Source organism: Arctopsyche grandis, chromosome 5 (assembly GCF_051622035.1).
Source record: "Arctopsyche grandis isolate Sample6627 chromosome 5, ASM5162203v2, whole genome shotgun sequence".
Taxonomy (NCBI): Eukaryota; Metazoa; Arthropoda; class Insecta; order Trichoptera; family Hydropsychidae; genus Arctopsyche; species Arctopsyche grandis.
The window spans coordinates 20,581,463-20,607,842 of NC_135359.1; the positions used below are offsets into that span (position 1 = coordinate 20,581,463).

Consider the following 26,380-nt stretch of genomic DNA (forward strand, 5'->3'; position numbering starts at 1 on the left):
CACGTTGGTCTTTCGTATGTTTGATGAATGATGTGAATTATTTTATTCTGAAAAAATGTTTAAATAAATGATGAATTAAAAATGTGTGAAATTATAATTATGGAGAAAATTCCGGAAATGTTTGTGAAAATGGAATAAAATGTATCGAAAAGCTTATGCTGTTTGCCAAATTAAATTTTCGATTGCCGGTTTACATTATTTGGAATAAACGAGATACCATTAATTAATATTGTACCGTGTGACAGTCACTTAATTTATTCTTCCTCGCTTTATCATCTTTACAGAGTTTAAATAAATCGATGCTCCCACCGTTTACCAAATTAATTCTTTGGCGTAATTCGATATTTATCGTTCAATTAGTTCTCAGTGCGGACGATTTTTTAATCAAATTACATATATAAATCCACTGTATACTGAAAAATAATGAGGTGGGTGATTCATGAGCGTAAAAATGTCGCCATTTCAAAAACTCTTATTTTGTCAAAATATAAAATGATCAATCTCAATTGTTTGTAAATATAAAATGTCCGGTTGATATTTCAATTATACACACAAGTTGTCACTTCAAAAGATGCGTGATTTATTACTACGTACGTGTTTGCTTTTTAAATCATTTTCACGAAATTTTAATTGTAAATTGACACGTGATTCATTATTTCAAAGGATTGTCGAAAATCCGACTTAACGAACGCAATTTGTTATAAAAAGCAATAATTGGTAGAACCTTTTCCGCTGTCAGTTTAGAATTACGTATGATTTTTATTTATTTTTAGTTACACAAAGCATCCAACAAAGGGTGTGTAGAGGTATTTTAAAATTTTATTTTCTCAGTATTTTTGTCAAGGTTTCGTAGCAGTATAGAAAATTCCACTGCACTCTTCTCCATACAATTCATGTAATGATGCACTATGTTGCACTATACAAATGCGATGCAAAACCTTTTATTCAATATTCGCATTGTATGCTGTAATCGCAAAGAGATCTTTCGAGCTTTCCCGTATATACATACATGCTTTAACCAATGAATACTTCCTCGACCATTAATTGTTTTTATATATTATATAAAGAGAGAAAAACACCAATGTACTCGATGGGAAATGATTTATAGTACTCACGTAGGTTCGGTTTTGAGATGAGATATGGAGGCGTTCGGAATTCCCCAAAGCCAGCCCTAATGACGTTTTTGCAGAGCTGGAGTTAAATTGATTATTGAGCTAATGCCGCACACATAAGAAGAATATTCTCAAGAGCCGCTCTCTTACATTGAACATACATACATATATATGTATGTATACGGTCATATTTTCGAAAGAAATCTCAGAAAATCCTAGCAATAATGCACCGTTCGTTGTGGAGTTGGCTTAACGGCCCAACAGTAATGCCAATGTTCAATTAAAAGGAATGGCCAACCTTTCGAATAGAAAAGTAATACAATTTTATTATAACCCAACAAAATTTATTACCGCAAATATAGAATAGAGCGTTTGAATTTGTTCGTCGAGTCGCGAAATTAGAAGAGCGTGCTTATGTGTACATACATAGTTGAAGCTCACAATACAAAAAATTACATATTTAGATTCAAGTGAGCATTCCTGAAGGGTCTTGCAAAATTTGATGGCTCTTCATTTTTTCTGATATTTTTGAAGCGGCCCCGAAGAAAATTAATAATGAATCACTTAATCTTTTCTGTCACTTTCGGAAGCCAGTTGGAAATCATTGAATTACCAGAAGACCATACAAATACTTATCTTTTTGGGATATATTGTCAGTTTTTTATACATACAATGTAATATTTTCTAATAAATAGGTCATCTCATTTGCATATAATGAATGAAATGGTCGCAATTCTTGATCGAAAGAGTTTATTCAATAATAATAGATTGTTTTGTCGTCTATTTGTCGCATTTTGGAATTTTTATCTGACAATTTTACATATAAATATAGCATAATAATACTACATTATCATTTTAGTGCCGTTTTCTTTCAAACTACTCTCATAAAAATGTTTCAATGAACCGTAAAAAAGTTTTTTATAACTCTGCCATAAAGATATTCCCTCTTTGTTAAAAAGTAACTATTGTTAATGAAATAGAATTTCAATTATTTTTTGGACGGATTTACATGCAGTACATATGTTAGAGCATTCGTTTAAATAAACTAATATATGTATGTATGTAAATCGAAATGATCTGAAAATATGGATTTTCTATTTTCTACTTTCTACTGTCGAGTATAATATTGTCTTTGTACATAAATTTTCATGCATCCGGGAAAAGTTGTGTGAATTGTTATATGTAAGTCTTCTAAATTGCTACCTTTTATTTGTACATACATATTTATATGTCGAGGGTGGTTCACCGCTTTTTTATTCTCCACCTACGGGGTGTCTCACATCTGTGATGTTCCTTCACTAATGTGTGCATTTTAATATAAAATCAGTATTCGATGCGTCTCGTCGTCTCGAGATGTGCAAGTGTTGGGATGAGGTGCGAAGCCACAGATTCCATTACGCGTCACATAAATCTTGCATACCTACACAAAAAAATAAAGTAAAAAGACGTGACATCTCGCTTAAAGCGTACGATAAATACACCCCGATTCATAGAAAAATAAAAATAAATAACGTTCAACTTTTCATAGGATAAGACAAGTTTTGTCCGGGGAGATAAATTTTCGCTTGGCCGAAATGTAAATCTTTTATCGGTCAAACTTTTCAAAAAAATTACGTTTAAGTAAATCGTGAAACTTTCACAACGTTTCCGATCCATTTGATGCGGATTTGTTATCTGAAATCGAATACGATATGTTTTCTCTATACTTTTGGACAATCGAGAGAAAACTTTTGTTTACGTATCGAAAATAAATCGAATAAATCTGGTTTACTTAAAAACTTGTCCAAATTCATTCTAATTTCAGAATATTAATCTATTATGCGATGTTCTGGATATATATACATATGTATGTAAATACATACACACATACGTACATATATTTATTTATGGTCTTATTTATTTATTATTATTTACGTATATATTTATTCAATGCTATTTTTCAATTCAATATGAGTTTATAATAAAAATAGACGATTTATTTATATTGGAGGTAATTAAAAACTTAAGTGTCAAAACAAAAATTATTTTTTTAATTTTCATTACTCAAGTATACCTAATAAGCATTTATTAGTTTTTGAAAATGTATACATAGGTACAATGCACATTTTAATTTAATACAGATAAACCCATTTTTACATTACATATGTACATTACAAATATCATAGAGATATCTATGGAAAAATTCGATATACAGCAAATTTTTGCAAGAAATAGAATACATGCATTTTTACAGAGTATGTATTCATAATAATCAACAAATTCGAGATGCTAAAAACTCGAATTCGCAATAAACGGGAATAGACTGCCAATGTTTGTGGAACCGTTTCAACAATGAAATCAGACATATTGACAAAATCTTATTGGAAACGATCGACCTGTCTATCTTAAGTCGATAATAAACCGTAAAAAGGTAAATTTTTTGGAAAAAATAAATATGTAGGGAGGGGGGCTTTAGACTACTCGTGCCCCACCTATTTTTTAAGTCACGAATAGCCCGTGTAAATAGGTATATAATATGTACATATGTATATTCAAACTAAAAATGTTACGAGTCTCTGCTTTTCAACGCTTCAACGCTTTTCTATAGAATATATATGTATTTATTTCATTGTTGTTCTAACTAAGAAATTTAATTAAACTTAAAAACTACCCTTGCAACAGAATCGAACTTCATGTATATATATACTACGTGTACTTGAAAATTTATCTATATTGGGTGTTTGTTTTTATGCATGCGATATACGGGTTTCATTTCCGCTTCGATTTCCACGTGAATAGCGCGTTAGCCTCCACTCACACATTTAAATCAGACTGGCACAACGGTGTGGATGAATATAAATATGAAATCAGCCGTGAAACTTTTCCATTTTTCCCATACAAAACATTGAACGGATCGGAACTATACATACGTCCGTGAATCTTAGCTTGTATAACATCTTACGATTGCGAAGGGACGTCCAACGTTGCCGAAAAAAGTTTCATGCCCTTTTTCGTTATTTGTATCCATTTTTCAGTATTATAATACGATTGCCATGTTCGTGAAGGCGTGATTAATTTTTAAGGGAAATACTCCATCTTTAACCCACCCCCTTGAAATGCTTTCGAGGGAATAAAGAATTTTTGTTTGATACTTAATTTTCCGGGGCGTTCTTTGACTGTGTAATTGCTCTGACCGTATTCCGTTCACGCAAACGCGTCGCTATAAAAGAGCGATTATGCCATTTACAACGCTTTTATTGAATGCAAAACAATTTTATAAATTGCTCTAGATCATAATAGACGTTAATAATATATTATGCAGCTCGTTCAGATTTAAAGAAGCACTTAAGCGTGTACTTCTCCTTCCCAGTGTGAGTCTGATGCGATTTACTACAACTGAAATTTAATTCAATATGAGGTTCGTTAATGCTACGGTGAAAACTTCTCGCAACACGCTACATGTTGTGTTATTATTGAACAATGTCACCTGTTAGGAGTTTAATTTTCCAAAATTAATCTCAAACAATTAATATATTAGTTATAATCAAAATAAATCAAGTTTTATAAGGCAAACTCGGTTTTATGTTCGTTTTAGAATCTCATTTAGTAACTTGAAAGTATTATTTTTCGTTGCGTTTTAAAATTGATGAAGTATACATAGTTATAATAGGATAATTGAAAAACAGTTTGAACATCAACTGTCGTATAATGAGCTAATTTACATGTTCATTAATATTAGAGCAAGTTTTTTTAAGTTGAAACGTTTATCGGTATAATTTTCAGCCTGAAAATTTTTAACAACTCCATAATTTTATACAGTTAACTATAAGGTAGGATATGTGACCTTTTTCATATGGTAAAATTCAGCATTGTCTTAATAATTATCTTAAAATTAGTAGGTAGGTATGCCCAACTTTTGAAGCACATGAAAACTTATTTTTGTTTTTTTAACTTAACATGTTTTTGACATTAACTTGTAAAACACGCAAATTCAAAATTAGTATATATTTAAAAAAAATAAAAATAAATTTCCCCACAAAAAGTAGTCCAAATAAAAGTCCGAATGATTTTTTTTTTAGTATAATTAAAAGCATTATTAAAATAAATCATTTACGCTCTTCTTGAATTTCCACGCGCGTGGGTTGCGGTTCTCAGTAAAAACACATTTTTTACTTATTTGTAGGTTTATTTATATAATAAATATACAATATTTTCGTATTCATGATTCGGAAACAAACCAACCCAGCCGCATCCGTAATCCCTTTTTATGCGATTACGCTTTTGCTTTTTGGCAACCTAAAAACGGACTCGAATTTCAATGAGCTTAACCGACGGCAGCTTTCACTTAATGATATGAAAATAGTCATTTGTTTGAAGCCGAACCCCTCCCCCTAACCTTCCCTTCCATCTTTCCCTCATATATTTAATAAATAATACAAATTTGGTAATATTACGTATACCAAACGTGACTCGCGCGCAATTGTGTATACATATACATATGTAGTAGCGCTTATGGCATAGAATGTATTATATTATATTTTATAATGTATATGCATACATAAATGATGGAGGTCATTTGTTTTCGTGTTTTCGCAAATAACGTTTTTGGCCGTTTTCATAAGGCTTTCATAACCCGAAGCGGTTGCTTTACATACATAATTGTGACTTCGCTTGTCATAAATCATGCAAAAATCTAATTGTGTTTAATCCGATTGATACAACCCAATGTAAAAGGTCGTCGTTCACAATTCAGCGAAATCACAATAAACATGTAAGAAATGTGTTGTATGTATACTGTTATTCGTACCGTGGTTTTTGCATTCGGATCGTTTCTGAAATACATATATAAAATATTGTTTTTCATATGGTGATTTATGTACATGCATACATACGTATGTATATATAACGATTCGCGACTCATGGTACATATTATTTGAAAGGTTATTCTACAAGTTAATGAAGATAATTTAAATCTTTATTATGCTACGGCGTTTTAATTATTTCATATTAATATTATGCGACTAATATTAATACAATTGTTCTAACTTGGAAACATTTGTCAAAATATTTGATTTACGTAAAATACGAGTATATATGTAGGTATCTACATACTACATATATTCATACAAATAGAAAACAAACCGTGTATTATTTTCGCACAACAAACTTAATTAGATGAATATAATTATTTTTGTATGAAAAGAGCGAATTTGAGCCTTTGAATTTGTCAAGGAGGACATAATGTATACACATACATACATATGTACGTATGTGCATATGTATGTCAGTGGCGTGCGGTGACTTTTCAAATAAGGGATGCTGTCTCTTGTTTGAAAAAAAAAACCGACCAATTTATTTTTTTAAATTTTATTTTATTCTTCGTTCCTTTTTACAAAATTCATCGATAACCGCATCATAGAATTTTTTATTGTTTTTTAAATTTGACATTATTTTCTTTTCGATTGCAATTTTAGTAAGACCAGAGAGTCTTTCTTCACTTTGACTACTTCTGGTGAACGTTTTAATTCTTTTCATAGTCGAAAATGATCGTTCAGCCGATGCGCTCGTGGAAGGTATCGTACAAATTAATTGTATTAAACTAAATACTTGTTCCAAAACTTCTATTAGATCATCTTTCACAATTAATTCCTTTACGTCATTTATAGATTTCAAATGAAAATCTTGCGTTGAGTACATGTAAATTAATTCGCTTTTTAATTTCATCAAATCAAATTATTTTCCATAAGTTAGGTGGAGTGATTTAAATAGGATATCTGGAAAATTATTTTCATATTCTTTAAATTTTTTGACGTTAAAAAAAATTAAAAGAAATTTTAAATTTTCGATATCTCGAAATCGATTGGTTGTATTTACTGAAAGAGTTTCTAAAATTTCAGAATAGTGAAGTTTATACGTTGTTTTCACATCTTCTTCACATTCAGCATATTTTCTTTTTCTATTAAAATTTTTAGTTATTACTTTGTTCCACAATGAATCAAAATCGTCTTTTTTGTTATCTAAATATTTTACAAATTTTTTAATTTCACTTACGCAATACGATATGTCAAAGGTTTTTTTTTGTAAAATTTCAAATAAAAAATCTGCCGAATTAAATATTGCAGAAAATAAATGCAAATTGAAATTGAATTCAAACTCTTTTAAATAACGATGAAGGACTTCAGCATTTATGACAGCATCAGTATCCCATTCGTCTTCATCATTAATTATTTGATTAAATATTTCCATTAATTCTGTTTGATATTCTAATACCATATTTAAAATTTTGCTATTGTAGTTCCATCGTGTAGGGGCAGCAGTGGGAAATCGTTTTTTTATTTGACAATCGAGAAGGGAAATTCTTCTTGAAGACTTACAAAAAAAAGTTGAAAATGACAACATACGGCTGAAAAAACGTTTGCATCCGGATATATGGTTAACAAATTGCGACAAAACTAAATTCAATCTCTGAGCGTAACAATGGACAAATAAAGAATTAGGACAAATATCTCGAATTTTTCGTTGCACTCCATTATGCTCCCCGGACATTACAGCCGCTCCATCATACGTTTGTGCAATTAATTTGTCCAAACAACCAAATTCTTCCAAGGTCTCACGTATGTGCTGAAAAAGAGAATTAGCTGTTCTATTGGGACTAACATCGACAAATCCAACTAATCTCTCCTGAATTTCATTGTTTTCATCTACATATCTAAAAATAGTAGATAGCTGAGCTTTGCGACTGATATCTGTAGATTCGTCCACAATTATGGAAACAAATTTTGATGCACGTATTTCAGTTTTAATCTCATCTAGCAAGACTTTTGATATTGCGGATACCAAGTCATTTTGTATATGGTTCGATAATCCAGTAAACACCGTAGAGTTATCTAAATGAGTTTTCAATTTTATGTCTGATTCACTCAACAGATACAGCAATTCAATATAATTCCCTCTATTTTACGATTCCTGGTGTTCAAAATGTCCTCGTAAAGGTTGTTCTTGTTTTGCTAAAAAACAGATCGCGCTTATTAATTTCGACAAAATGTATCTATTTGCAGTAACTTCTTTGTTGTGCATTTCAATATTTGCTTTAAATTGAGCACTTAAAAAATTTTCTATACGAGGTCCCTTTCCAAATTTTTTAAATTGAGCAGCAGAACATATGTGAGCTTGAGAACATTCATGTCTCTTGCGCGATTTACTTAAATTGTTTAGGTCAGAAAATCCAAATTTACTCCAGACATTCACTTCTTGAGAAAATAAAATACATGGCCAACAGAATAATTTCGTTAAGTGAGCACATCCACAAATCCATGAAATTTTTTCGTATGTTTCTGTGTTAAAATACCTTTTAAATGTTTTTGTTTTAGACTGAATATTTAATATTGGTGTGGGTTTGGGGCTCTTAACAATAATCTCCTTTTCATTAAATGGGAGAGAAGCAAATCTTCTTTTCAGCACATTTTCAATTAAACAATCGCAATTATTATTGATCTCGACGACAAGTCCACTCTCATTGTTATTTTCGATATCCATATTAAAGGCAATAATGAAAACTCGTAAGTAGTGGAACAGTAAACTAAAAATAAAGTTAGACGAAACTAATTAAAATGAAAACTTAATTCAAAAGTAAAAAATAACCAACTTACAGTATAAATGATTAACTTCGTCTAAAGAAATGAATCGGCTAGCTTTTTGATAAATAACTTGGGGCGTAGCGTGCGGAAATATCGATCAACAGCGGCTTCCAAGTGAAACTCAATAGATAAGCAAACAGAGAAACCGAATCCACCGTAGAGGTTAAACAAGTGTCAACGCGTCCGCGCGAATAAGACAGCCTCATAGTGCGCATGCGCAAATGGGATCGGTATCGACTCCGAATCCATGACGCGGGCGCACTTCAGTCAGCGTCTACTCGCCAGCGTCACTCGCCTGTGGCCGGCCGGCCGGCCGCCCGCCTATGCGAATCCTTAATAAAAATGATCAAAAGATCCTATATAATGCATCATGTAACAAAAAACACGTGATATGTGAAATATATATATATATATATACTCATAAACTACATCATAATCACGTACATCACTAAGAATACATCGAAGCGAAATTCAAATATTTATTAAAAATACTCTTGGCTTTTTAAAGTTATAGGGGATGCGCCGCATCCACCGCATCCATGGACCGCACGCCACTGATGTATGTGTGTTAATCTCACGTTTAGACAATGTTCCACAAATCTCCATTTGAACCCGATTGTACACAATAAAGACCAACATAACTAACTCCATGACTGCCGCTCACTATCATCGACCCGTCATCGCACCTTTCGTCTTAATTAAATTAGACAAATTTAATTAAAATGTTTACCCGTTATGTAAAGCATGCAAAACTTTTGACATCCCGTTCGTAGAAGATTTAGCAACGACCCTTTTTTAATGGTGCAACGGTATGAGTAACCCTTTTGATCGTCGAGAGGTTTAGCTTTGTTTAATTTACACGTGTGTCAGTTAAGCTTGCGTGGGTTTTTCACGTGACCGATTATAAATATACAGAGAAGATTGTGTATTTTCGCGATTACATGCGGCTTTATGTATGTAATTGCGATATATTTGATGAGACAAAGCAGGTGACATTCCTTTGATAGTCTCAATTCAATCGTTTGTTCAATATAATTGATGTGATATTGTGTAGTATTTTTGGATGTGCTATATAATGTTTCAAATTAATGTAAAATTTAATATTATCCAATCTTACGCAAATAGAACTTGATTGAATAACAATAATTTTAATCAAATTAGCGATGGTTTTGTTTTCGCAAGGAAATGAGACAGGCGCTTATGATAAGGAGTAATTATTTCTACTGATGTACAATCGGTGAACATTTACAGAGTCGAATTTCGAATTAATTAACGCAAATATTAGATTTCGAAATGAAATAACGTCGATCATATTATTTCGATAGCGATTTCAAGGCAAACACCCATTCAAATGATGAAAAACGTAGTCGGTGATCGTTTCGATTAATATATTTTGAACAATTGAATCAGAGCACGTTCTTCCCTCTTTTCCAATACGTGCGAAATGAAATAAAAACAATATTATTATAAAATGCCAATCTCGCTCGGAATAATTTTATTAATTTCATACTTGATTAAAAATAATAATGTACTACCATATATCTATATAACAAATTCAAACTTTCAGAGAGATTCAAGGCCGGGGACTAATGGTGTTTTTGAGCCCTACTCCCACCCTCCCCAAATTTAAATTCATAGCTATGGAAACTAAAATATAAAAGTTTGTTTAGTGGTATTTAATATAAAATTCATTTAAAGCAGATTTTTACTTTCAACTAAACATTCTTTGAAACTTACATTTGTACTAAATTTTCTGTAAAAGTACTTATACTCAGACAAAAGGGCAATAATATATTATACGCATCTTTTAATTTTTACAAGACACGTCAACAGCTCCACACAACACTGCACGAAAAATACGATCTATTAATACTATACAGCAACGTCCGTTTTAGGTATGTTCATACTTGCTATGGACATGTATGTGGAGGGCAAAACCGACTTCAATTTTTTGATAATATGCCGTTTTTGAAAATATTCATATGCGCATGACAACACTTTTTTTAGTACGGGTGCACTTGCCACAGTGAATATTTCCACAGTGACCAAAAAAATCGGTTCCGCTTGATACGTTTCGGAGACATACAATGCTGTTGTAATATGAAAAAATCATGTTGGTGGCTTCTGCTTCGGTACACCGCGTACACACTACGAAAGATATGAATGTATCCATATAGAATGTACTTAAGAACATTTTTCGTATTGATGTTTACGTGCAGTTGCTAGTTTGAGCTGTACTGGTATAAATCATAATTTGGATCTATAATTAGAATTACCACATATCTTAGTGATGAATAAATGGGACGGAATTTGAAATTTTCAGCATTCCTTGGAATGTTTTCATATAAGGGATGTTTTCTGTACCTACATATGTAGTACCTGCAACAACACGGCATTACCATGCAAACACGTTATTGTGGTGTCTCTTCGGTGAAATACACGAGCGTAAAAGGTTATGGGTGTATATTACATTTTTACGAGAATACGAAGGCATAATGGAACCTAGAAATAAAATCGCGAGTGTGTAACCATGTGAAATGTACATATGTACATATATGTAGTTTCACCTGTTTGTTGAGCTGAGTTATATCGTGGCGACTCTATTGTTCGGTACACGGTATGTGTTGTGAATTGTGGTCGAAGACCATTTTAAAAGTCAGGGTTGTCACCATTCTATTAAAAGAAAGTCGAATCCAATTGAATTTTCATCTTTAAAAATTAGAAAAAAACCTGGAGATTATGTATGTATGTACATATATAACAGTGGCAACCGACACGATTTATTCATACTATACACCAGTACATGTCACCGAAATTTATCAAACAGAATCGGTTTTCTTTAGCCACTGTGGAAATATTCACGCATGATTTGACGTCATAGTGGCGAGTGTACCCGTACTAACGAAAGTATTGTCATGCGTATATGAATATTTTTGAAAACGTTGTATTGTGATAATAGTGACTTGATGATACGACGCAAGCAATATTGTGCCATGTCGTCGCACTCCCTAATGTATACATAAGTCGATTTTTCCTTGCACTCGTACAAAACAAGCACGAACGTGCCGAAAACGAGCAGTGTTGTATAGTATAAACAGAACAAGTCTTTTCCGTGCAGTGTTGTGCCGACCTTTTGACGTGCAGTACTGGATAATATAAACGGACCTTAATTCGCTTAGTTCCATATCTAAAAGAGGATTTTATGTATAATATATATATAAAATAAAGCCAGTAGCATAGCTCGGTAGTTGGGTTAATGCTAAGTACGATAGGTCGCCGGGTTCAATCCCGTGAGCTAACTTCGATTGAAAATAATTTATTCCGAGTATAATCTGTAGTGCTGCTGGTCAGCATTGGATATTTTTGACTTCAAGTCAATCGTTTCCTATCACATTTGAGAATTTACCTGATTTCATTATTGAAACGGTTCCTCTATTGAATTGGCAAAAACTTACTATGTCACCACTATTTGAATATGATTTCAAAAATTTATAATCTATAAATACATATATGTACAAGTTTAATACCATAGATGTCACCCAGGGGCAAAAGCCGTCATGACATCATGAAAATAAAATTTCATAGAATACATAAATAAATAAAATAAAATTTTCATTAGAACTAAGTACTATATTAGGAACAATCACGTTTAGACGGGCTCTGATTTGTGTATTTTCGGATTTTCTATTGGATGCTTTTATTCACTTTTATTGAAATAAAAAGGAACGGTGTCACCCCTTGAATATTTGAAGAGTCTACGTAGAAGCAGGGTGTTCACATGAACACACACATTTCAACGTAAAATAGTTAAGTGAAAACACTTGTAGCGCCACAATAAGCCGCTCAAACCACATATAAAAATATCGAAAATCAATTTGTGGAAATTGAGTTACTTTCATGCGAAACGTATCCTCAGACTTCCATTCAACCCTTTCATTGTTTATCCACATTAAAAGGTCTCTAGTCCTTTTTCGTCGATTTGTACAAATATAATCAATCGATAAATTTGAATACTGGCGTCAAAATCAATCTAAACCTCCGAGGTTCAATCAAAACGGTTTTAATCATCCGGTAATTCACATACTTATTAGTTCGCATTGAATTCAATTTTCAATCAACGAAACGATCGAACGGAATTTTTGAAGATTGAAATGTTGTAATTAAATCGTGTATATGTATGTAAGTGCTGCATTACTTAATATTATTACGATTTAAATTATTAAAAAATAAACAAACATACAAGTTTTGCATTTTGTAGAAATATTTGTATGTTCTAAGGTTGATAAAATCCATACCTATTTTAAAAGGAAAATGTTACACATCGCCAGTATTAGTTAATTGGAAATACGCTATAATGGGAATTCTCGCTCTTCCTTGGGTCCACAAGGTTTCGTAATGAAATGAGAAAATATATATCGAGATCGGATAAGATTGAAACATAATTATCGGCATTGATGCTGGTTACATTTATTTCTCTATTTAATAGCGCGTCTTTTGACATAGGCACTTCGTTCAATAAAGGTCTGTCCATTTAGTGTGAGAGCTTTTGAAGTGTTCATTAAACTGTGTTTAAACTGTGATCCGTAAAATTCCTTCTAGAATTTATACAGCCAAGTCACCATAAAATGGTTTAATTATAACTCCACTACAAGAAATTGTGTATATGTAATTTCATTTATTAGCTTAATCGTTGCTAGAAGCTCAAAGTTGGTGTTTAATACTAGAAATATTTTGTTGTACAGTTGATTAAATTTTTATTTTGATTTTCACTTAATTGTATGCTTTATTTCCTGTATAACTTCAATGGTGAAGATTATTCATAAAACGTTCCTTGGAAATATGTTCTAAATAAGGTTCGTTTATACCAGTATAACTCAAGCCGGCAACTGCACGTAAACATGAAGTACGAAAAATATTCTTTAATACATTCTATATGGACACATTCATATATTCCGCTATGTGTACGTGGCGTATCCGAAGCAGCAGTAACCGACACGATCCATTCATATACATGTCACCGAAACGTATCAAGCAAAACCGGTTTTTATTGGCCACTGTGGTGAGTGCAGCCATACTAAAAAAAGCGTTGCAATGTGCATTTTAATATTTCCGGAATCGTTATATTGTGACAATATTGACTCGACGCAAGCAAGATTGCGCCGTATCATTGCACTCTGTAATGTATATGTAACGTGCCGAAAATGGGCAGTACTGTATTGTATGTATAGAAGTCGTCTTTTCCGTGCAGTATTGTGCCGAGCTGTTGACTCGCAGTGCTGTATAATTTAAGCGGACTTTAACAGCTATATTTAAAGGAATTGAAGCATTTTTTATTCAAAAGCATAATATTAAACATGATTACAAAACTTCATCTATTGTTACATGCATTTATAAAGTAAAAACTCATACTTTGAATTCAGACTTTAATTCAGAAACAATAAATTCAAAAATTTTCAAATAAATTCAAAGAATCAAATATGAAATTGTATTACTTATAAGACAATTTGTATTAAATTTTACAATTGCTTTTAATGGTTTTACTATTGCAAATTTTTGTAATACAAAATCTATCAAAGACTAAGAGTTTGAATTGATAAAAATCGAATGTTTTTGTGATTCCAAAACGTATTTCTTTAAGTAAGAACACACCGAATCATAGGGTATGGGACGTGCACGTGTTTTCCAGCTTTGATAGGCGTATTCTCATGTCATTGCTAATTCGTACGATATTATATATTATTTCGACAAGTTTTTTCTCCTACTGTTTCTTGTTTTTGATCGGTGTCAAAACTATGTCAATACAAGGATAAAATATCATCTAAAATACTCTAAGGGATGATTTTTGGCTTAGATCGCGACAATATATATTAGGCGTGCTCGCGTTTTTTACATGTGCAAAACTATATAAAAAAATAACACATCCCACGTACCACTGTGTGTTTGCACCTTAAATCAATGCAAGAGCAACATAAATATGCGTCTGATTAAGTTCAACACACAGAAAAACTTTTCAATTTTACTGTGATTCGATTGAAAATTGTCTTCAAATGTAAAGGTGGAGTCCTTATTAAATCCCAGTATTGTATAACATATAGGAGTAATATACTTGATCTTCATTTACAATGGCTTGAAAGTTCATTGATAGGAGGAGTTGTGTCAACAGTTCAATCCAATATCTGCACACTGCACCCGTATTGCATTTCCTGGTTGCTTTCCTTGCACTCCTCACGGTCGGATTGTACCTGAGAAGCAATTGAATATGCCAATATATGTACACCCATATGTACATACATATGTATGTAATCTCAAACTCCAACACTACAAAGCGACATATTGAAATTGATTACGTGAAAATTGAACAAAGTGGCAAAAATACATTTCAATAGAAAATTTCACTCTACATACAAACCTGTCACTACCTTAACATTCTGTCGTGGGATTTGAAAGCTTTCATCGACTCGGCATTCGTGAATAAAATGTATATAAATTCGAACGGTCGACATTATATTATATATATTACTTTGAACGCTAACGACCATCACGGTTTAATTCGGTCACAAGTATACTCGAAACCAAACTTATCGACTCCTCCCATTCGAACGGGATGAGATTTCGGTCACTACGTATAGTGGCGTTCAATTGAAATTAATCTTAGGGATAGGGACATTTATTTATCCTGGATATCTATTGAATCCGTTTTACCGAAAGGCTCGGTGCCCCGATTTACGCCGTTTGAATTTGAACAAGTGTCGCATCCCACACGTTCGATTACTTTATTTTTCATTAGCGAAATTGATAGTTCATAGGTGACGGGATGTGAGATAAAATTAGCGAATTTCCCCGCGGAAACAATCGAATCTATGTAGCAAAAATTCAATCGGTGACTAATTGTGATTCGATCGCCTAACAATTACAACGACCGGTAATTGACATTTACTGTTTGTTTTACTTCGGGACTTAACAATAGAATTTACATATAGGATTAGTCCTATATATTATGTTTTATGTCTTGTTTGTATACCGTTAATTTTTTAAAACACTTATTATAATTACAAGAAATGTATTTGACCGAGTAGAATTATAAAATTTTAATATTATATTAAAACCTTTTGTACATTTCAATTTAAGTAAACGGAAATGGATATTACCATGTTCAATGACCTACAAAAAGTCTAGATTACCATTCAACGACCCGAAATTGAATCTAATCGAAATAAGCTTATTCATTATGTTTGTACATGCATACATACAGAGCCTCTCAGTGAAAATGCGAGGACCCGGGCAACCGATATTTTTATACCCCCTCCCCTTTTTAAAAATTCAAAACCATGGTTATTATATGTTCTACATATGTATATACAGGTTACGTATTTTTCTGACAGTATAAAATTGAGGTCCACTAAAATTGCGAGGGTCATACATATGTACATATATACGGAGTTTTATTTATACGTAGTATATACGTATATTATAATATACATACATTAAAGATTTTTACATATATACATTAAAAAATATGTATGTAAAGATTTGTATTTAAATTTATACGAATATAAATATTTAAATTAGTAGTATTTTTTAAATTTAAATTATATGTACCTCGAATTTTTCAACCCATCGACTATTCCCGAGAGTGAACATTGTATTTATATTCATAACACATGTTTTAAAATGGTAATCAATTTCATATTTTAAGCACACCTACATATATATGTATATATGTACATATATATATATATATATATATATATATATATATATATATATATATATATATATATATATATATATATATATATATATATATATATGTATATACTATATATATATATATATATATATATATATATATATATATATATATATATATATATATATATATGTATATATATATTTTAATAAATAAAATTTTCTCTATATAGCCGATCCGATTTCCGAATTAATCGGGGTTTTTTTTAATACGGTTACTCACCTTTCGAATTAATTTTAGCCATTTTTTTTTCCAAATTAAATCTACAATATACTCGTACATATCTTACCATTTATGTACATTTATAATTATTTAGAATTTAAAAACTCATAAAGAGCCTTACTTATTTTAAATTCATATAAAAAATCCGTAAATTATTTTTTTCCGCTTTCGATCGGTTGAGATTTTGAATGGATAAGAATCAAACGAACGTTTCCGGGATCCCGAAACTTCTTCCTAAATCAGTGCTTACGAATTTCCATATATACATACATACACATATATCTAGAATTTCATATATTCGCTGATTCACGTCTTCGACAAAATTTTGCAAACGTGTGGGGTTGAGAATATGTCTCAATAGAGGTTTAACGACGAAAGAAACTTGATGTGAAGGCTTATGAGACACGGAAAATCCTCACGCTGTTCGACGATGCGTTCAGTTTCCAACCGGAAATGGAATTTGAACCATTTGAAATTTTGCTTGTTTGCCTATTTTGTAACATTCTATTGACAGTTAAACCGCGTTTTATATTTTTCTTCTTATTCTGAGAAATATTTAATTTGTTTTTTAATATCCATTAGGATCTCGCAAATACTATATATCATAATTTTAAAATCAATATATGACCCGTTATTCGTATTAGATAGAGGCGGAAGTCCAATTTTCAGTTCAAAAACATTATTTCAGTTAAATTTTGATGTTTTGCTAGATATTTCTCGAAATTAAGAAAAGTGGACTTACGTCAATTTCAAGTATAAAGATTCATATTTAATTTATTAATGGAAATTTCCGTGTAATTTTAATGAAATTTAATATGAATTTTAGTATACTTATGTACATACATATGTATGAAATTTACGCAACCTAATTTTCAAATGCAATTAATAAGAAATTTGCTCTCCTGATTTTGTTAGGATTTGTTACGCAATACGAAAAGTTTTAACTTGTATTATATATAGGTCACAGTCGGTTTTAAGAAGTTGGCGGTAAATTAAAAAGAATCACTGATTTCTTCGTATAAATTTTTAATTGTAATTCTTTAAACCGGAAAAACGAATTTAAGAACATTCACAGAATATTAAAATAAAAATAAAAAAAGTAATTTCATACTTCATCGCAGATTTGAAGTGCTTTCTAATATTTGACAAGCCTTCTAAGTCTCGGTTATCCATTCTCTCAGGATATCTATTTCTCATGTGTCAGATTTCAAAGTGATCCGCTGGAGCTTTTCACTCTTTTCTATATATATAATATATAATATTATACGTCCTATATCACATAACCGTCTACTAATTTTCACGATTCGGATATTTTTGACATAAATTTCATAGTTGTCATTGAAAGTGTATGTAGTTGGATTTAGTAAATTCATTTATATAACGTTGTAATAGTGAAACTTTATGCTGAACGTATTAAAATTTGAATAAAATCTACTGTAAGATTTTCTATTCGATGTTAAATTGCGAGACGTATTCAACCGCATTGACATTGATCCAAATGAAAATTGATATATGATATAATTATGGCGAATTTATAACGACGATGAGCGAAGAAGGCGGACAGAGAACAAAGTGTAACTTTTAAATATTCCATGAATGTGAAAATGAAGAGAAAGTTACGAAAAAAAAAAATGAAAGCTGACCAAATGAAAAACTTGTTTAATAAAAGTTCCGTTTAAATGTTTTTATGAGCTTGCACGAAAGCTCGACTTTTTCCGTTTGAAGCATCGCGTTTAATTTGTTTGTTATTTTTATTCTGCGTTCTAAACGCTCAAACTTAATATATGCAAAGCTATGAAAACGAATTCGGTTATTCAATCTGATGAGGCAGCTTTGCTGCTTCCATGTAAATATCGTTATATAAATATTAAATACGAACCGAATTCGACTTCTTTCGAAATGAATTTCACAAACAAAACGCTTAATTTGCACTTGCATAAACATCGTTAAAACAAACTGCATATAATATTTCATGTCATATAAAAGTAAATGAATATATAGTATATAAGTTTACAAGATTGCGGGGTGACCGAAAAATTTACTAATTTAAACTTTTCGTCGGCTCCACTCTTTCATGCATTTAATGTACCAATTTAACTTTGAAATTTATTAGACAAGTATCATAATATATAGAAAAGGTACTAACTATTGTTTTGGATTATATTATAATTGTTAAACCCCAAAATGAAATATATTTCAATTGAATTCATTAAAATATCTATTTTATTTTGATATGTTTGTGTAGTTTAAGTTGAGTTTTCATCTTAAATATTATAATTAACGGCCTACAATGTACGGTATTGTATTGTGTTGTAAAATATTTTAATACTCTAAGTTGAATGCGACGTTAAAAAAACTCGTTGTAGATATCAAATTGTGAAAATATGTACATTCAGTGTGGTTTCCGGTATATTAAATGTTTAAAAAAAAGTGGCACGATACGACAAAACAAAAGCGAGACAAACAACAGCCCTCAGAGCTTTTTACTTTGCCTTTACGGCTATCACAAACGTAGTCTTCAACAAAGCCATAATTTTCCAGGGGTTTTTCCTAGTTTTCCCCCGAGATACGGCGCACACCGTCGCCTACAAACCACGCGCGCATATCCCCGTAAAAATACAATTACATCGACTATAAATTTCAATATTTTTCAAGAGCATATATATATACCAGAATCGTATACAGGGATTTGTTTTATCGGTATTTCGAGACAGAAGTTTAACCGATATTTCGAGTCAAAGGTAACCCGTTACGGTACATTAAACACAAGGACCAATTATAACCTTTTGAGTTATCGGCTGCTTAGTAATAAGACGCTTTGATCATTTGAAAGATGCGAAACCTCAACATAATTACCCGTAGAAATGTCATAGTAATTAAAGAAATGTTGGTTTTGTAATTTATAATGTATCGTAAGCTTATTTATGTTTGTGATATTTCCACAATAAAAATACATACATACATTCATACCAATGTGGGATTATTGAATTAATAACGACAATGAAATGTGTGAGAAACGCTCGACCGCACATTTGGGCGAGTCCTTAAATCACATTGTCGAGAGTCAAAGGGTAAAAAGTTTTGCCCTTATTAAAGCATTGTACTTCAAACTCTTTGGTCCTGCCATTTCATTGCCTGAATATCAATTATTCTCTTCAGCCGCTCGTTTGATACCTACACTGATACATTATTCGTTACTTTATAAACCTGTATATTTATATACAGGTCTAGTCACGGTGATATTATTGCTTGAGTGACCAGCACAGCACGTTCCTTAAAAATGTATAGCGTTATATTTTTAGGGGTGTCACACTCAGTGATTATTCGCCATTGATTAATTAGTGAGTGGATTCTTGGTCAGATTTTTGGTCCGAGACAAGTGTCTCTTACATTTCTTCAAATATGGGATTCATCGTTATCGATCACTATCAAGCAAGGATAAATACAAGGCTAAAATATCACCGAAAACGCTTCAGGGGGTGATTTTTGGGACTGTATAACATGTATATGGGCTAAAATTATCTAAAAAACACGAACCACGTACCATTCAGTGTGTTTTCACCCATATTGTGACAATATTAACTCGAAGATACGACGCAAGAAATATTGCACCATATAGTCGCACTCTGTCATGTATATGTAAACCGATTTTGCCTTGTCCAAAACAATCATGAGCGTGCCGAAAACGGGCGGTTCTCTATAGTATGAATAGGACTAGTCTCTCCCGTGCAGTACTGTGCCGATCTGTTAACGTTCAATACTGGACCGAATTTATGCAAACATCTAATAGAATTTTAAGATTGAATTAGAGTATTTTAATGATAATTTAGTATTAATAAAAGTTAAATTATTGAGACTATAAATTAGAAAGTAGATATATTTTATTGCTAGTACATATAAGGGATAATTGTTATTACGATGAAATGTTTCCTTTCCCTTGAGTCTCGTCAAAACCAAATTTTACTGCATTAGTTGAGTAAAGTTTTAATATAACTGATATATATATTATATGAATCTATTCATTAAGGGAAATGTTTGAATTGGAGTAGTAAATGTAGTGAAGATTCCGCAGACTTTTCTCTCTAGTAAATGTCAATTGCCCCATTGCTCATTGAGGTTTTTTCGTATTTTAGAAAATATAAATATATTTTTGAACTACATTATATGTACGTCAAAATATATTCTATAACTTCAAGTCTCACAATTTTATTTTGTATCAACATTGCCTTCTACTTAATGTATCCGGTTATGGAAGAAGGGTAAACACATTTCCTTTTATTTGATTTATCACTGGTTCAAAGTGACAAAACAAACTTAACATTTATTTGACGAACAACCCTTTATAACACGCGGCACTAGAAAACTACCCTTCGAACGTGAAAAGTAAGTGCTATTATTTCATTTTATTGCCCGCTATGCCGGTGATTGTCAGATCTCAACCAACGCACATCAAACCATCGATAGTAGTACCTTTAATACGCTTCATTTAACACATATCTTCAAGAAAAAAGAAAAAAACCCACATACTTTCACATCCACATCCTGGATAGGAAATAAAAAAAAATAATAATGCCAGAATGAAATCCCTGGAGTGCGATTAAAAGACTCGTACAGCTCAGACCGTTTCATATTGCCCGGTCGTTTGTCCGGCAGTTCAGACCTTATATTATATTAAAATGGATGAAAAGTGGAAAGTTTTAGCTGAAGAGAACACTGAATTTGACCCATTCAATATTAAACCATTGTCGCACGTAATCTTCGTCGTAGAAAATCGCTGAAATCTCGTACTTATTGCCAGTACTCTGGAATCTTAAGTATCTATGTCTTCTTTCTAAGCTTTGTACGTATATGATTATTATATACGTATATAATATTTTGCTTGGAGTATAATGTGATTTGATTACTACATATAATCTATGCTTAGGTACACAATTTAAGACTTTAGTTTTCAATATTGTAATGGTAGAGTTTAAAAGTGCGACTACTAAAGTCTTCTTATCACTTTGGAATTTTAGATCATTGAATTTTTGATGCGTCTAAGTCTCTTATTTTAAACCGCGACATTCCTTTTCTACATTAGCTACATACTCGTATATTATACATTTATTTCAAGCATCAAATCATTGATAGTAAGACCATAACAACTATAAAACCACAGCTTAAATTGAATATTCGCAGCAGGTAGTCAATATCACGCGTAGGTCTATTTTATTTCAACCTCATTGAATCACATCACGTCCCAATATTTATTCGTATAATCAAAAAACAAATGTGAAATGCGACATGCGTAATCCAGATCGACGAGCGCAAACCACGCTCTCGTAATCCCACCACTTGCGATCTGTCGCGGATTATACAAATTCGCACGTGTGAATGTGGCTCGTTACTGATGCGATGGCGCTCTTCGTGACCTATCTTGCTTGTCCATTTTAATGTTAAAAGCGGTAATTTGTGTGTTTGCGTCACATTTTTGAAGAGTGAACACGTCCCATCGCTCTGTTCGACGGCTCGGAAAATGACATGTGTTGTTTGTTCACTCATCAATATTCGCATGTTCAGCCACCGTGCTAACTGCTATCCTCGTTCGTTTTGGTTTCACATGCGATTAATGTTATCTATGTATGAAAATTGCGCGCACTATGGTGTCTTCAAGGATCGTTTGAATTTTTAAAGTTAATTATTATCAAGCATACGCTGATAACAGTTTCTTCTCTCCATACATAATTTAGTATGTAATGAAAATTTTACAAAAGAAACTCATTTTTATTTTTAAATCAAAAATTCAATTTAAAATAGGAAATTTAATTTAAAAAAGAAACTCGTGTTGCGTAGGGGTGGGTGGAGGATCCAAGTAAAAGGCCAAAGTCACGTCACGACATTTATTGGTGATTAAGGAGATACACGCACTGCTAGTGCTCCGTCCATGTCTTGTCTTGTCTGGTCTTGATATGATATAAGTACCTTCTTATAAAGGACAGGTCGCTCAGGGCATCTTGGACGTCCGGTTACTTGTTTAGTCACGTACTCGGATATGCAGCCCCACGCTTTTCGTGTTGTCAGTTCTGAGAACTCCACGGGAATGCGACCGAGTGCCGTTACATTCGGGGGTCTCTCATTGTTAGCCGACTTGCACTTAAGCCTGGAGATAATCCTCGAAACCAATTATAACGGCGGCTCCTTTTAACATACGCTACACTCGTTTGTTTTGTTTATGATTTTGCAGCTTTTGATAATATTATTTAACTTTTCCTCTCTGTATCAATTATTTTTAACATATTATTTATAATTAAATAATATATGTATATGTACATACAGTGTATATTACAGTCGAAATGAACATGCTAGTTAATCATACACGAACTATTAGTTTTAATTTAAGTGTTAACAGTCAAAAGCTATCTTAAAATAGACTTAAAATATAAATTTTTGACTGTAAAAGCTTTTGAGCTGGCAAAACCTTTAAGATGTCAAAACGCCAAGTATTTAAAAGGGAAATCGTATGGAAACCACATTACAACGTTGCTGTAATTACGGTTTTTACTAATTTTAAAAATATTGCAACCTAGGGTAAGCATACAATATACATACATATGTATGTACATAGAGGATGGGACAAACGATTGAAAATACTTAAACTTATGCTTATAGTTTGTGTCTGAGCAAACAAGTTTTTTTTTTGTGTAGGCTATAACTGACCAGATTGGATTGGTTCACGTATGAACAAACTAGTATGTTCATGAACGAACAAAATGTACGTACATATACATATGTACGTATACACTTGAACATATGTACAGACATACGTATAAGTAAAAATAAGTTTTCCAATTACAATTTAAAATTTAAATATGAAATTCCTAATTTTAATTTAATGGTACTTTTTGTATTTCCAAATGTGTTTTTATTCTACAAGAAATTTGTACATAAAAAACTTTTGCTATAAAAATTTTTCTCTTAATTAAATTGCATCACAATAAAAAATATATAATATATTTATATCAATATTAAAAAGGGTTTCAATGTAAATATTATAATTTTATATGCTTTTTGTTTCAGACGTGATGTGGCAATTAAGAATGGCCGCTTCCGGTCTGATGCTGGGAGTGCTAGGTTTGCTGGCTGTCTCTAAAGCTGATCCCATACCATCATCTCATTTACCCACAATCAACCAGGCTATCGAACAACGACAGGTTAGACATGTATTCAGATCAAAGAGTTTCATCAACAGTTTTTATAATGTAACATGCAAATAACAATATTTAAAACGACGTTTTCAGTTGGAAGCATTAAACTCGGAAATAGAAGACGAGAAACGCGCATGGAATAATTTGCATGGAGGATGGGGTAAGAGAGGATGGTCAGATATGAATTCGGCTTGGGGCAAAAGAGCATGGCAAAACTTGCACGGTGGATGGGGAAAGCGGGGCTGGCAAGATATGAACTCGGCATGGGGAAAGCGAGGCTGGAAAGACATGAATTCAGCATGGGGAAAGCGGGGCTGGAAGGATATGAACTCGGCATGGGGTAAACGAGCATGGGACAACCTTCGCGTAAGATCATATCACTAAAATTACAAAATACACATACACATACATTTTAGGGTGAAATTAAGTTGTATTTTATATTTATAGGGAGGATGGGGAAAGCGCCAATGGGAAAAATTGAACGGAGGCTGGGGCAAGAGGGAAGCTGATGATCTATATGATGGCTCATACCAACCAAATTACGATTCAGATTTATACGACAGCAACATTTATGATCAGCTACAAGAATCTCCCCTGACCATGAGGGTATTTATTTTTTATTACATACCTCCTTTACGATTACAATTCAGGAAAAAGTTTGCCTCTTATCCGATCGTTTTCATACTTTGCCATATTGCTCATTTTGGTCATCAATATAAGTAAATGGATCCTCCACCATTACGATGGTGCAAAAATATCGTGTAAGACGCGTTTGATATCTGCCCGGCGAGATAGTCGTTGACGTTTATCCATCGTTTGTTTATTAGTTTTAAGCATAGATGGCGGTAGTAAAATAAAATTATTGTTTTTGTTCAAAATAATAATTTTATATACAAATTATAGAAGAGGTATGTTTTTAAAAAACTTTTTTTTTTGTAAGTGTATAAATTTTATAATAACATTTTTTTTTTAATTTAATGTAATTTGTAGTTATTGAACAATAAGGAAGCTGAGGAACAGGACATGGCAATTAAAGGCGCGAAAGCTGCAGCTCAAAATATTAAAGGTACTTACATATATACATTTAAAATTTAAATTTAGAAAATTGCGTTCATATTTAAATAAATGTAATTAAATTTTTTGATGATTTAGGAGCAATGGATAAAAGAGAACCTGGCTGGAATAACCTTAAAGGACTTTGGGGAAAGAGAAGCGTTCCGGATTACTTGGATGGTGCGTTTGAAATTTAAAATTTCAATATGTACATACAATTTAGTTGATATAAATCCATCATTGAATCTACTGATTTGGTTTTCTTTGCAGAATTACAAAGCGAAGACAGGCGAGAGGAATAAATATAGTGCTCGAAATCAGTTACTTTAAAAATATCAATCCGATGCAAAAGTCAAGATCATGCTTACACCTATAGTTAATAATACATACTACATAAATATCAATATATTATGCATATACGAAGTCTTTCCTCAATTTTATGGCATTTAAACAGATGAGTAAAAGTTTACCTCATGTATAATATGTAGAAATACGTATATACATATACCTAATTTTAATTTCGTATTATAATATATTTTGAGTGATAATTTTGATTAATTTTTTGAATTTACAAAAGAATAGTACCAAAATATTGATATTAATTTAACATAAATTGAGGATGGGTCTGTAAATGTGTATGTATAGACGTTTTAAAGGTTTTGTAATAATTTTACACATAAATAAATATCTAGTAATTATTTTAAAGTAATATGTTGCTCTACGAATATAATATGGCCTGATAAATGAAGTGTTACAATTATGAATTTATTAATGTAAAGAAAACAAAAAGAGTCATTTAGTACTGAGAGTATTACCTAATCTGTATTATTATTTACTCAGTAAGTGTCTCATAAATGATATCATAAATACTGAAATGAAGTACCAGCCAGTCAACATTGTTGAAAACTTCGTTTTAGATAATTTATGATGTATCGAAGTTTAAGTAATCATTAGCATTTAAAGTTTACCTGTAAATTTTTCAAATCATGAAAAATTACCAACAATTTTTTCAAATCAAAAAATTATACCTAGATGTTTATAAGTGAAAGCATTTGTTATTTTGATTTTCTATACAACTGACTGATACTAAATTGTGAATAGGAAATAATGCTACAATTATTTTCAAATACAGAATAAAACTCCATATACTAATTTAAAAGATACGCCCTTGCCGTGTCAAAGCAAAATGTAAATATATGGATAAATTTAATATATTATACATACACACATCAAATTATTTCACTTGTAACATATTGACTAAAAAATAATTGAAAATCAATATGAACGTTAGATTATTATAAATTTTAAATGTTATTTTCATAAAAAGAGATATTTAATATTTGTTTTAATATGTGTAATTATAAATATATTATATTTGCAGTACTTCTCAATGTAATCATAATAAATCTAAAAAAAAAAACTGTGAAATTCCTCTAAATAAAA

General features: G+C 31.7%; 1 protein-coding gene across 1 annotated transcript; it reads left to right on the top strand.

The window, feature by feature from the left end:
* Positions 1-18,243: 18,243 nt before the first annotated feature.
* Mip (Myoinhibiting peptide precursor) lies at positions 18,244-25,953 on the top strand. Its single transcript, XM_077431647.1, has 7 exons — positions 18,244-18,274; positions 23,757-23,890; positions 23,978-24,250; positions 24,332-24,490; positions 24,875-24,950; positions 25,037-25,117; positions 25,208-25,953. Exons 1-7 carry the CDS (start codon positions 18,244-18,246, stop codon positions 25,237-25,239), a joined length of 786 nt encoding a protein of 261 aa, XP_077287773.1. The 3' UTR covers positions 25,240-25,953.
* Positions 25,954-26,380: the final 427 nt, after the last annotated feature.

Coding starts and splice junctions, on each gene's coding strand:
- Mip (XM_077431647.1), top strand. CDS start 18,244: ATGAGCGAAGAAGGCGGACAGAGAACAAAGT. Junction 24,951..25,036: donor TGCAGCTCAAAATATTAAAG/GTACTTACATAT, acceptor TTGATGATTTAG/GAGCAATGGATAAAAGAGAA. Junction 25,118..25,207: donor CGTTCCGGATTACTTGGATG/GTGCGTTTGAAA, acceptor TTTTCTTTGCAG/AATTACAAAGCGAAGACAGG.